The sequence below is a fragment of the Ranitomeya imitator genome, chromosome 3 (assembly GCF_032444005.1).
Source record: "Ranitomeya imitator isolate aRanImi1 chromosome 3, aRanImi1.pri, whole genome shotgun sequence".
Lineage (NCBI taxonomy): Eukaryota > Metazoa > Chordata > Amphibia > Anura > Dendrobatidae > Ranitomeya > Ranitomeya imitator.
In genome coordinates, this window is record NC_091284.1 from 318,553,099 (window position 1) to 318,567,326 (window position 14,228).

General features: G+C 43.8%; 1 protein-coding gene and 1 long non-coding RNA gene across 2 annotated transcripts in view; one reads left to right on the forward strand and one right to left on the reverse strand.

The window, feature by feature from the left end:
- FANCE (FA complementation group E) overlaps nt 1-14,228 on the reverse strand; it is a 119,454-nt gene that overhangs the window by 26,199 nt on the left and 79,027 nt on the right. Inside the window, exons 8-9 of the mRNA XM_069756617.1 lie at nt 7,411-7,486; nt 5,214-5,280 (exon numbers count right to left, since the gene is read on the reverse strand). Of these exons, the coding sequence (XP_069612718.1) occupies nt 5,214-5,280; nt 7,411-7,486 (143 nt within the window). The remainder of the gene's footprint in view (nt 1-5,213; nt 5,281-7,410; nt 7,487-14,228) is intronic.
- LOC138669832 (uncharacterized) overlaps nt 1-14,228 on the forward strand; it is a 135,003-nt gene that overhangs the window by 22,430 nt on the left and 98,345 nt on the right. The gene's annotated exons all lie outside the window — the stretch shown is intronic.

Here is a 14,228-nt window from a genome sequence, read left to right on the forward strand (position 1 = left end):
TCATCATGTCAATGTTGCAACCTTATGGGATGGGGGCAGTGTTCTGGAATCACTGCGTTGAGAAACACGTGATGGTGTCTCCGCGGTGTTGGATGTTTTGGTCTCCCCGAGGCCAATCATCTGTGCCTTTATAGCCTTTTTACTAGGCACTGCTCCTAATAGCCAGATTCCTACTCCACACTGATGAGGGGCAAAACCCCGAAACAGCTGTCTGTGGATGGATACCATGCTTGGCATAGGTGGCTTTCCTTCATAGGATGCTGCCCTTCCCGTGGTTGTTCCTTCCCGGGGAAAGGCCTGGCTATTCACTGCTTGCGTCGAGAAACACGTGATGGTGTCTCCGCAGCTTCTTTACATGCATCTGCATATTTCCCATAAGGGATGGGGGCAGTGTTCTGGAATCACTGCGTTGAGAAACACGTGATGGTGTCTCCGCGGTGTTGGATGTTTTGGTCTCCCCGAGGCCAATCATCTGTGCCTTTATAGCCTTTTTACTAGGCACTGCTCCTAATAGCCAGATTCCTACTCCACACTGATGAGGGGCAAAACCCCGAAACAGCTGTCTGTGGATGGATACCATGCTTGGCATAGGTGGCTTTCCTTCATAGGATGCTGCCCTTCCCGTGGTTGTTCCTTCCCGGGGAAAGGCCTGGCTATTCACTGCTTGCGTCGAGAAACACGTGATGGTGTCTCCGCAGCTTCTTTACATGCATCTGCATATTTCCCATAAGGGATGGGGGCAGTGTTCTGGAATCACTGCGTTGAGAAACACGTGATGGTGTCTCCGCGGTGTTGGATGTTTTGGTCTCCCCGAGGCCAATCATCTGTGCCTTTATAGCCTTTTTACTAGGCACTGCTCCTAATAGCCAGATTCCTACTCCACACTGATGAGGGGCAAAACCCCGAAACAGCTGTCTGTGGATGGATACCATGCTTGGCATAGGTGGCTTTCCTTCATAGGATGCTGCCCTTCCCGTGGTTGTTCCTTCCCGGGGAAAGGCCTGGCTATTCACTGCTTGCGTCGAGAAACACGTGATGGTGTCTCCGCAGCTTCTTTACATGCATCTGCATATTTCCCATAAGGGATGGGGGCAGTGTTCTGGAATCACTGCGTTGAGAAACACGTGATGGTGTCTCCGCGGTGTTGGATGTTTTGGTCTCCCCGAGGCCAATCATCTGTGCCTTTATAATGTTGCAACCTTATGACATGCAGTGAACTTTAACCAAGCATAGGGGAAAAATTATGGAATCACTCAATTCTGAGGAAAAAATTATGGAATCATGAAAAACAACAAAAAAAAAAACACTCCAAAAACATCACTCGTATTTTGTTGCACCACCTCTGGCTTTTATAACAGCTTGCAGTCTCTGAGGCATGGCCTTAATGAGTGTCAAACAGTGCTCTTCATCAATCTGGCTCCAACTCTCTGATTGCTGTTGCCAGATCAGCTTTGCAGGTTGGAGCCTTGTCATGGACCATTTTCTTCATCTTCCACCAAAGATTTTCAATTGGATTGAGATCCAAACTATTTGCAGGCCATGACATTGACCTTATGTGCCTTTTTTCAAGGAATGTTTTCACAGTTTTTGCTCTATGGCAGGATGCATTATGATCTTGAAAAATGATTTCATCATCCCCAAACATCTTTTCAAATTGATGGGATAAGAAAAGTGTCCAAGATATCAACATAAACTTGTGCATTTATTGAAGATGTAATGACAGCCATCTCCCCAGTGCCTGTACCTGACTTGCAGTCCCATATCATCAATGACTGTGGAAATTTGCATGTTCTCTTCAGGCAGTCATCTTTATAAATCTCATTGGAACGGCACCAAACAAAAGTTCCAGCATCATCACCTTGTCCAATGCAGATTCGCGATTCATCACTGAATATGACTTTCATCCAATCATCCACAGTCCACGATTACTTTTCCTTATCCCATTGTAACCTTGTTTTTTCCTGCTTAGGTGTTAATGATGGCTTTCATTTAACTTTTCTGTATGTAAATCCCATTTCCTTTAGGCGGTTTCTTACAGTTCGGTCACAGACGTTGATTCCAGTTTCCACCCATTTGTTCCTCATTTGTTTTGTTTTGCATTTCCTGTTTTGGAAACATATTGCTTTAAGTTTTCGGTCTTGACGCTTTGATGTCTTCCTTGGTCTACTAGTATGTTTGCCTTTAACAACCTTCCCAGGTTGTTTGTATTTGCTCAAGATTTTAGACACAACTGACTGAACAACCAACATTTTTTGCAACATTGCGTGATGATTTACCCTCTATTAAGAGCGTTTGATAATCCTCTCCTTTGTTTCAATTGACATCTCTCGTGTTGGAGCCATGATTCATGTCAGTCCACTTGGTGCAACAGCTCTCCAAGGTGTGATCACTCCTTTTTAGATGCAGACTAACGAGCAGATCTAATTTGATGCAGGTGTTATTTTTGGGTATGGAAATTTACAGGGTGATACCATACTTTTATCCTCAGAATTGAGTGATTCCAAAATTTTCCCCCTATGCTTGGTTAAAAAAAGTAACCATTACTGACTACCACATTTTTTGTTCTTGATTTCTTTTAGTGTTTCTTAAAGCCATAAAGTTGCCATTTGAAATGACTTTAGTTTTGTGCCATGTTTGTGATCTGCTTTTTTTCTACAAAATTAAACAACTGAATGAACATCCTCCAAGGCCGGTGATTCCATAATTTTTGCCACAGGTTGTAAATGAGGTCTCCTGAGATCTTTTCCAATCTCTCATCATATGAGAGGCATTCCATCCCTTGTAGTAATCTAGTTTCCCGCCTTTGAACTGGCTAATTTCTGAATGTTCTTTTTAAAAAGTGGAGCCCAAAACTGGATCCCATATTCTAGATATGATTTATAATGGGGTAATAGTACATTTGGATCCCAGGATTTTCTCTCTCTTTTGATACACCTCATAATCTTGCTTGCTTTTGCTGCTGCTGCTTGACATTGAGTACTGCTGCTCTGCCTACTTGTAACCAGAATGTCCAAGTCCTTTTCCTGTTCTGTAGTCACGAGTATACTCCTATTCAATGTACATGCAGCTATAGGATTACTCCATCCTAAGTGCATTACTCCACATTTATCAAAAGTAAATTTCATTTGCCAAATGTTTACCCATTCAGTCATCTTATCCAGATCGTTTTGGAATATTGTAGTTTGAAGGGCAGATTTTAGTATCCTACATAGTTTGGTATCGTCAGTAAAGACTGACACGTTACTCTCAATCCCTTCCACAAGGTCATTAATAAAGAGGCTAAAAAGAATCGGTCCTACCACAGATTCCTGCGTTACCCCACTGCTGACTATATCCCATTTAGAGAACGTACCATTTATGACAACTCTTTGTTTCCTGTCATTTAGCCAAGTCCAAACCCATCTACATATAGTTTCCCCCAGTCCCTGCTTATGGAGCTTCAGTATAAGGCTGTTATGTGGAACAATATCAAATGCATTTGCAAAGTCCAAATATGCAAATTGTCTTTTCAGAGAACTTTAGGGTCACCTATTGGAAGCAGCAATTTTAAAAGTCAATATCAACCTTTTGACAAGCCTTGCAATATGACTTAGGATAAACGGCAAATGAGAATCTCAACCAAATTCTCCTGAAATGCTTTTTCAGTGCTCTCGGCCTTCAGGATTTTGAATTCTCTTTGTTTGTTGTCTTATACTTTGTACTGTCTTAGTTATCCATTATGTTTAATTTTTAATACTGGAAATTTTATTACCAGAGGGTATACGTTTCTACAGGATTCTAGCAAGATTTCCTTAAACATGCATTATTTATGTTCGGTATCCCCAGTTACCATGACATGGTCCAATTGTACTTGATTAAACTCTTCCCTGTGTATAAGAAATTGTACCTTTTAGGACAATCATAAGATTCTATGTCCAATTGAATATTTGGATAGTTAAAATCCCCCATAATAAGGACCTATTATTATTTGCTGCCTGTTTAATTTGCTGCAGCATTTCCCCCTCTACCTGTTCAGCTATGTTAGGAGGCTTTTGGCAAACTCCAATAAGCAGCTTTCCATAATTGCCATCCCCATGTACATTTACTCATAGTGACTCTACATGGTCGCAGCTCCCCCCAATGTCTTCACTGAGCACAGATCTTAAGTTGGATTTAGCAAAAATACATACTCCTCCACATTTTTGGGTCTTTCCTGTTCTTTTTGAATGCAGTGTAATTCTACATTTGTCATCCAGTCATGGATTTCGCCCAGCCAGGTTTCGTCCCATGTTTGCGCGGGTTTCATCCCACTCCAGAGACATACCAATAGGGAATTTATATTGTGAGCCCCAATGGGGACAGTAATGATGGTGTCTAAAGTGCTGTGGAATATGATGGAGCTATGTAAATAAGCGTAATAAATAATGGGTGGGGTTATACAGAGCTCAGCATTCAGAGAACTGATAAATCTGCAGCAGATAAAACAATGATTTTATCAAACTGCAGCAAGCAGCCCAGTAAGTGATACATCACTTGAATGAGTGTCTCTGCCCCTAAATAATGTTGCTCTTAAGACGAGGCAGCAAATTCATGAAGGCAGATTCCCTTTAAATGGTCAGTGTTATATCAGCAAGCTTTGAATAAATAAATAGTAAAAGAAAATATAAGAAATGTATATGCTTCTGTCTCCATTTATTAGCCACCTCTCTTCCAACTACTTCTGGAATTCATCATTCACGCTCCAAAAAATGCTAAAATCTGTTTTGATCAAAACAAGACAGACTGGCAGCTCCCAGAAATCTCTGGTTACAAATGCCTTCTGAAGTCTATAAAGGATCAGGATCAAACAAAAAGTCAGACACACATCATGTTACTACTTTCTATAGAGGGTTTTTTCACACTCACGATCTGAATTCACAGCTACAATGCTAAGTACTGCTATATGATATTTTCCATGCTGCTTCTGTGCATGCAGAGGGGAGAATTAGTGAAAAATGCAAGACATAAAATGGGCTGGAATAGATTTTTCTAGTTCTTATAGATTTAATGCTGATCGCTGTATTTGTGCAGCAGCACTTGCTCTTTAGTGCAGCCTTCCACAAAAAATGCACAACACTGCTGTTCTCAAAAGGGTACTTGATGGAGGAGAATCAATCATGTACACAAATTTCAAGAGTTTCTTCTAATTCTACTGTAGATTGGGCAAACTCTCCTGTTATTTAATCTCCCCATACCTTTTTATCAACCAACATGTGCAGAACACTGACCGACACTTCAGAGCATGGTACCTTAAAGATCGAGCTGTAAAAGAAGGAGAGACAGATACAACTAAATCAACAATATCCATCTTTACTCCATTTCCACTTCCTCTAGTTTGTTGTATTTGTATTCTACCCTGACATAGAACAACTAAATATAGCCCCATATTTGCAACTATATTCCATACGGTTTCATTTTTTTCACTTTAGGAATGGTAGTCAGTAAGCTATAGCACACAAATATGTTTATTATACAGTATCTTGGGAAAGTATTCGGCCCCCTGGAACTTTTCAGCCTTTTCCCACATATCATTCTTCAATCCTAAAGATACCAAATGTTAATTTTTGGTGAAGAATCAACAACAAGTGAAACACAATTGTGAAGATGAACGAAATGTATTGGTTATTTAAAATTTTTGTGGAAAATCAAAAACTGGAAAGTGGGGCATGCAATATATCAGTGCAGCAAACTCACTCCAAAGTTCATTGCGGATCTCTGAATGATCCAATGTTGTCCTAAATGCCTAATGATGATAAATATAATCCACCTGTGTGTAATCAAGTCTCCGTATAAATGCACCTGCTCTGTAATAGTCTCAGGGTTCTGTTTGAAGCACAGAGAGCATCATGAAGACCAAGGAACACAACAGGCAGGTCCATGATACTGTTGTGGAGAAATTTAAAGCCGGATTTGGATACAAAATGATTTCCAAAACTTTAAACATCCCAAGGAGCACTGTGCAAGCGATCATATTGAAATGGAAGGATACATACCACTGGAATTCTACCAAGACCCGGCCGTCCCTCTAAACTTTCATCTCAAACAAGGAGAAGACTGATCAGAGATGCAGCCAAGAGGCCCATGATCATTCTGGATGAACTGCAGAGGTCTACAGCTGAGGTGGGATAGTCTGTCCATAGGACAACAATCAGTCGTACACTGCACAAATCTCGCCTTTATGGAAGAGTGGCAAGAAGAAAGCCATTTCTCAAAGATATGCATAAAAAGTGTTGTTAAAAGTTTGCAACAAGCCACGTGGAAGACAACAAGCATGTGGAAGAAGGTGCTCTAGTCAGATGAAACCAAAATCGAACTTTTTTGCAACAATGCCAAACGATATGTTTGGCGTAAAGGCAACACAGCTCATCACCCTGAACACACCATCCCCACTGTCAAACATGGTGGTGGTAGCATCGTGGTGTGGGCCTGCTTTTCTTCAGAAGGGCAGGGAAGATGGTCAAAATTGATGGGACGATGGATGGAGCCAAATACAGGACCGTTCTTGAAGAAAACCTGTTGGAGTCTGCAAAAGACCTGAGACTGGGACGAAGATTTGATTTCCAACAAGGCAATGATCCCAAACATAGAGCAAAACCTACAATGGAATGGTTCACAAATAAACGTATCCAGGTGTTAGAATGGCCAAGTCAAAGTCCAGACCTCAATCCAATCGAGAATCTGTGGAAAGAGCTGAAAACTGCTGTTCACAAGCAATCTCAATCAAACCTCACTGAGCTCGAGCTGTTTGCCAAGGAAGAATTGGCAAGAATTTAAGTCTCTCAATGTACAAATCTGATAGAGACATACGCCAAGCGACTTGCAGCTGTAATCGCAGCAAAAGGTAGCGCAACAAAGTATTAAGTTAAAGGGGCCAAATAATATTGCACGCCCCACTTTTCAGTTTTTGAATTTCCACAAAAATTTAAAATAACCAATAAATTTCGTTTAACTTAAAAATTGTGTTCCACTTGTTGTTGATTCTTCAGCAAAAAATTACATTTGGTATCTTTATGTTTGACGCATAATATGTGGGAAAAGGTTGAAAAGTTCCAGGGAGCCTAATACTTTCGCAAGGCACTGTATACACACACACACACAGACTCTCGTCTTGCAAAATCAATTCAGACTCATCAAATCGTGGACCTCACAGGTAAACCCTATGGTAGCTGATCATTTAAATCCTGTGCTTGTGAGGTAGGTCTTCTGCTTATTTTTTCAGCAAAATCCACAGATGCATGCACTGGGTACTTATAGACCAGTTCAACTTCTTGAAACCTTTAGTATGCTGCGCTGACTACTGTTGGGCACAGTATCCTGACGAAAGCCACTGCCATGGAGGGATGCATGCCATTTGCAAAAAGAATTTAAAAGCTATTAAAAAAAATTACTTACTCAAAACACAAATGTAGTTCATGGGATTCAAGGCATTCAGAAATCATTCGGCAAAGAAAATCTGCATATACAGACCCTATTTCAGATCAGAAAAGGAAGGAAAAGGTTTCAGCTAGAGAGGTTGACTAGAATGAAAAGGTATCAGCTGCTGAGAACTTAACACAATATAGTCAAGTGAGAATGGAACCCTTTAAAACATTATGTTAACTAACAACAAATCCTAACAACATGTTATCAATGTCAAATGGGATTCTTGTCTGGTACGTCTGGCTCTTGTCTCTATGAGGAATGCACAATGCCACATTGCCTCCTGGTAATTCTGCTTATTTTTTTTTTTGTAATACCAATTAAAAACCATATTTATTACTTAGTTTTCCTGTCCACTTTAATATACTTTTTTCCTTCAGCTAGTCTACATTAGGGGCTTTTTACTTTTAACTGCCAAGGTTCCCCAGCATCTACAGCAGGAGCTACACTACACTGTGACCCGTCATGCGAACGTAATGTCACCACAGGTCCTGCACTCTGCTGGAGTTGGAAGAATTGAAGAGCATGGCTGGCCTTACCTACGTGTTACCAGTGCAGCCGCCAGACATCAGAGGGGGCTCCGCAGGGAGACCTTAAATCATCTTCATATACTGCTCCAGGCTTGGGCAGTCAGACAGCGACTTCCCCCGTCCCTCTTTGCTCTGCTTTTGGTCTTCTCTGCCTGCACCAGAGAAAGGATAGAGGAGCGCCTGCACCGCTCCATCCGGAGAAGCAGTCCAGTCCTGTCGCCCCGGGAGAAAAATAGCTTCTACATAGGCGAGGATAATGTACGCTATATAATGTGTAGTGTGTGTTATTTGCAATGTACTGTGTGTCATTATAGGGTATATATATATATATATATATATATATATATATATATTACACCATACATGACATACACACTATAGAAAAACATATTATGCCCTATGCATATTATACTGCGTAATACATACACATTTATATGTGTGTGTCATGTATAGGTTGTAATATTACATACTACTCCCCATTCATGACACACACATATACAGTATTTTTCGGACTATAAGACGCACTTTTTATCTCCCATCTCCAAAAATGTGGAGGAAAATGGGGGGTACGTCTTATAGTCAGGATATATTGGCTCTGGCTGCATTGGCTCTGGCTGTGGTGGGGTCACAGAGACAGAAGTCGGCGGCTCCAGCTAACTCCTGTACCCACTGCTAAAGAGAAATGAATATGCACTGCATTCCATGCCCATGGGCGTGGAGGGCAATGAATATTCATTTCTTCCTGGTATCCTGGTATGATTGATTGGCCCCATCCCCTTGCTGGTATGATTGGCCCCATCCCAGTCAGGGCATCCATGGCCCCATCAGAAAAGATGAAAAAAAAAAAACAGAATTAGTCTTACCGATAATTCGGTTTCTAGGAACCTTCCACGACAGCCACTTCGGAGGTTGTCTTGCCCGCCCTAATAGGGGACAGGAACACAAAGAGGTTAAATATCCCTCCCCTTCCTGCATCCACCAGTGTTTTCCTGAACACAATAGCATGTTTAATTACCACAAACGTGCAGGAATCATTCAATAAATAAGTCATCAGATAGGGCGGGAAATTAGTGCTGTCGTGGAAGGTTCCTAGAAACCGAATCACCGGTAAGACTAATTCTATTTTCTCTAGTCACCTTCCACGACAGCCACTTCAGAGTAGTACCAACAGCTAATTTCTCTAGGGAGGGATCACAGCCTGCAGAACTCGTCTGCCAAATGTTAAATCCCTATTGAAATTTAGCCGGTAATGTCTGGTGAACGTGTGGACGGACGACCAGGTGGCGGCTCTGCATATCTGCTCTGATGAAGCATTCCCCCTCTCTGCCCATGATGTTGCCATCACCCGGGTAGAATGTACCTTCAGTGAAGCAGGTGGATCAAGTTTCTGTGATGAATAAGCCAGGCAAATGGACTCTTTGATCCAATTCGCGATCGTGCTCTTTGCTGCCTTCTTGCCTTTGTTCCGTCCTTAGAACTGGATGAATAAATTTTGATCAATTCGCCAGGCTTCAGTCTGTAGTAGGTAAGATAGAACCACCCTGCGGACATCAAGGGTGAGGAAGGTCTCTTCCTTAGGGATGGAGGGGTTTGGGCAGAATGAGGGCAGCACAATGTCCTGATCCCTATGAAAATCTGAGACTACTTTAGGTAGAAATGACTGATCTAGTCTCAGTATAATGCAATCCATAGTGAACATCAGGTAGGGTTCCTGTATGGACAGGGCCTGCAACTCTCCTATACGTCTAGCCGTAGTGATTGCGACTAAGAAAACTGTTTTAAGGGTTAAGTTTTTTATGGTCATACATAAATTCCAGGGGTTCAAATGGATCTTGGGTTAGGCTGTTACGAACGATATTACAATCCAAAGGCGGCACCTTACTACTGAGTCTAGGATGAATCCTGGATGCTGATGTCATAAAGCGCTTGATCCAGCAGTGGTCGGCTAAGTCTAGATCAAAAAAGGTGCTACGGGCAGATAATTGCACTTTGAGTGTGCTAGGGGTAAAGCCCATTTCTAAACCTTTCTGTAAAAAGTCTAGGACCTGTGCTATATTGGGATGGAAGGGGTCTGGGGTTTCAGGGGAGCACCAGGATGTAAACCTTTTCCAGACCTCGTCATAGATGGCATTGGTTACTGGCTTTCTGCTTTTTTGGAGAGTTTGGATTACTTTATCCGAGAGTCCTTTGGCTCTTAAAATTCTGGCTTAAAGGGACTCTGTCACCTGAATTTGGCGGGACTGGTTTTGGGTCATATGGGCGGAGTTTTCTGGTGTTTGATTCACCCTTTCCTTACCTGCTGGCTGCATGCTGGCTGCAATATTGGATTGAAGTTCATTCTCTGTCCTCCATAGTACACACCTGCACAAGGCAAGATTGCCTTGTGCAGGCGTGTACTATGGAGGACAGAGAATGAACTTCAATCCAATATTGCAGCCAGCATGCAGCCAGCAGGTAAGGAAAGGGTGAATCAAACACCCGAAAACTCCGCCCATATGACCCAAAACCAGTCACGCCAAATTCAGGTGACAGGTTCCCTTTAAGTAACCATGCCGCCAGGTTCAGTTTGTGTAGGTTCGGATGCAGTAGGGGACCTTGGTGGAGGTTGACTTTTTGAGGTAGAAGGCAGGGACCCTCTAGAGTCATGTCCAGTAGGGCACTGTACCAGCTCCTCCCGGGCCACAGTGGAGCGATTAGGATTATGGTGACCCAGTCTATTCTGATTTTTTGTAGTGTCTTTGCCAGCATAGGAATGGGTGGAAAAGCATACACGAGGTTGAACCTCCACGCTTGTGAGAACGCATCTATTCCCTGCGCTCCATACTTGCGATAGAGGGAGAAGAAGGCCTTCGCATTTTGTCTGTTGGCAAAGAGGTCCACCTCTGGAGTTCCCCATCTCGAGGTTAGGGACATGAACACTGTTTGGTTGAGACACCACTCTCCTGGGTGTATGTCTTTCCGACTGAGGAAGTCTGCCTGAGTATTGTCTAACCCTCTTAGATGTACTGCTGTGACTGACAGAAGGTTTTTCTCTGCACAGAAAAAAATTCTTGCTGCCGTTTCCTTCAGACCGGCATACTTCGTTCCTCCCTGGTGTCGCAGGTAGGCCACTGTGGTCATGTTGTCCGAGTAGATACGAACATGGTGATTTTGGATCAGCGCAGATGACGCTTTTAGGGCTTCTTCCACAGCCTTTAGTTCTCATAGGTTCGAGGAACTGCTGCTGATGCTTGATGTCCATCATCCTTGAAAGTGGTAACCCTCTACCACTGCACCTTAGCCTCGTCTGCTGGCATCTGTGCGAAGTGTCTTCAGGGGAAGCTGTTCCCAGCTGATACCCCTCTGAAGATTTTGGTAATCTAACCACCGCCTCAGGGCTGATTTTACGTGGCCGGGGAGAAAAATTCTTTGAGTTAATGGAATCTGTTGTTCCCTGGAATGTAGAAGCACATAGGTTTGAAGGGTTCGCGTGTGAGCCTGAGCCCAGGAAACTGCTTGGATGCATGCGGTCAGGGATCCTAGAACAGACTGATTCCCTGAGGGTCGGTGCTCGCTGGTCTCTGAATCTGGTTATTCTGCAGACAAGGTCGATCTGACGATCCCTGGGTAGAAATGATGTCCTTTCTTTTGAGTCCAGGAGAACCCCCAGAAACTTTCTCCTTGTGGAGGGATGGATCTCTGATTTTTCTAGATTCAGGATCCAGCCTAGGAACCATAATATCTCCAGGGGCTTTGTTATGTCCGTCTCCAGAATGGGGGTAGATGGTGCCATGATGAGAAAGTCGTCCAAATATGGGACAATGCATACTCCCTGGCGACAGATGAAGATCATTACTTCCGCCATAATTTTTTGTAAAAACCTGTGGAGCCGAAGAGATGCCGAAGGGTAGGACGTTGAATTGGAAATGTTTGATTTGCTGTCCCTGAGAGACTGAGAATCTGCAGAATTCCCTGTGTCTGGATTGGTACATGGTAGTACGCATCCCTCAGATCCACTGTCGCCATTACCCAATTTTGCCCGATGAGGGGGTTCACCGACCTGATGTTTCCATTTTGAATCTCCTGTAGCGAACAGATTCGTTTAATGGTTTCAGGTTTATGATGATCCTGTTTTTCCCCGACGGTTTTGTTACCAGAAAAAGACGAGAATAGTGGCCACGTCCTTCCTCTTATTTTGGCACTTGCGAGATCACATTTGATTGGTGTAGGTTTTGTAGATCTTTTAACAGGGAGTTTTGGAGGTGTTGGGTTTGTAGGGAGGTTATCCTCAAGCATTGTGGGGGAGGTCTCTCGAATTCTATTTTTAGTCCATCTCGTATGGTACAAAGGACCCACTGATTTGCGGAGATGGACTGCCACTGGGCGAAAAAGAGTTAGAGTCGCCCCCCAACCGGAGCACCGTCATTGTTTATCTGGGGTCTGTTGAGTCCGAGGGACAAGGATGTTCCTGCCCTTGCCTCCTTTGGGATAACTCCATCTCCCGGTTTTGCCTTTTCCCCTATAATCCCTCTGTGAAGATTGATCATGGGGGCGACGAAAAAAGCGTTTTTTAGGATTTCTTTGTTCAGGGAGAGATTTCTTCTTGTCCGCTGCCTTATCCAAGATATCATTCAGCTTGGGACCAAATACATGATGGCCCTGGAAGGGGATGCTGCACAACTTGGACTTGGAGATGAAGTCACCCCCCCAGGATTTTAGCCAAAGTGCTCTCCTAGATGAGTTGGAGAGGACAGCAGCTTTTGCGGCTACTCGGACAAACTCAGCAGAGGCGTCAGCTAGGAACCCTGTTGCTTTTTGTAGCAGGGATAGGGAGTCTAAAATCTCCTCTCTTGGGGGGCCCTGTGCAAAATGATCCTCAAGTTTGCGTAACCAGATGAACAAAGATCTGGCCACACATGTGGAGGCTATGTTAGTCTTTAGTAAGTTTGTGGAGGTGTCCCAGGAGTTTCTTAACAAGCTCTCTATCTTTTGATCCATTGGATCCTTGAGCTGGGAAGAGTCTTCAAAGGGAAGGGCTGTTTTTTTTAGTTACCCTGGACACTTGTACATCCACATTTGGGGTCTCCCATAAGGAGTTATCTCCGCCCAAGGGGAAACAGTTTTTTAGTTCTGAGGGGATACTGAGACCTTTTTCAGGAAAGCCCTATTCGTGTAGAATTAGAATCTGTATATTTTTATGTACAGGAAACCCTTTTTGATCTTTAGGCTTTAGACTCTCAAACATCACGTCCTGTACTGTAAGTTTAATTTCCTCATCCTCCACCCCCATGGTGCCTCTTAGGTAACGTTCACATTTGCGTTGTTGGGCGCAGCGTCGTCGACGCAACCAACAACGCAATACACAACGCTGCGTTTTTTAACTCATGCGTTGACATAAACTAGTAATGTTCCTGAATTTTGGCGCAGGGAAAACGCTACAAGTAGCGTCCTCTGTGCCCTGTCTGGTGCGTCAAACTGACGCATGCGTCATAAAACACAATACAACGCATACCGGCGCATGTCCATGCGCCCCCCCCCCCCCATGTTAAAGAAAGGGGCGCATGACGCATGCGTCGACGACGCAGTGCCCAACACCGCAAATGTGAACGTAGCTTTACTATGCTGACTAGGTCACCCATATCCTCAGATTTAAAGCAATATTTCTTGTTCTCTGATTTAGGGGTGGTGGTGGTGGAAGTGGAGCCCTCATTCTACCAAACGTCCCCCGAACCCGAGGATTGAATCTCCCCAGAGTCTGAGTCAGACTCTACTGGGGCAGTTTTCCTTTTCTTAGGAGGAGGTGGCTGAGGCACCGGAATCTGGGAGAGGGTAGCCATGTTTAATGAGGGATCTTATGCTATCCAAAAGAGAGGGCTGCTCAATGCGTAGGACCTCATCTGTACAAGACTGGCAGAGCTTTTCCCATATGTAGATGGGAGTCTGGCTGCACACACTTTACACTTGAGGTTTGTTCTTCTAGAGTCAGAGACCTTTTCTCCCTATAAGCGAGAAACAGACAGGTCTTACCTGGTGTCTCCCCCACCCGGATCTTTAAAGGAGATCGTGGGCCAGCATCATCTGTGCTCCTCCTCCAATCCTGGCCCAATTGGGGGGAATCCTTTCCGGAAAGCCCCGGTATCTGCCCGCTGAAGGAACCGGCGGCCGGCGCGCGTGTGCAGTCCACGTGGAACACACAGGAAGAGACCGGAAGTGACGCGCGTCCCACCGGAAGTTACGAGTCAAAGCGCCAAGATGCGCGCCAACCTCCCCCAGCGCGCCATG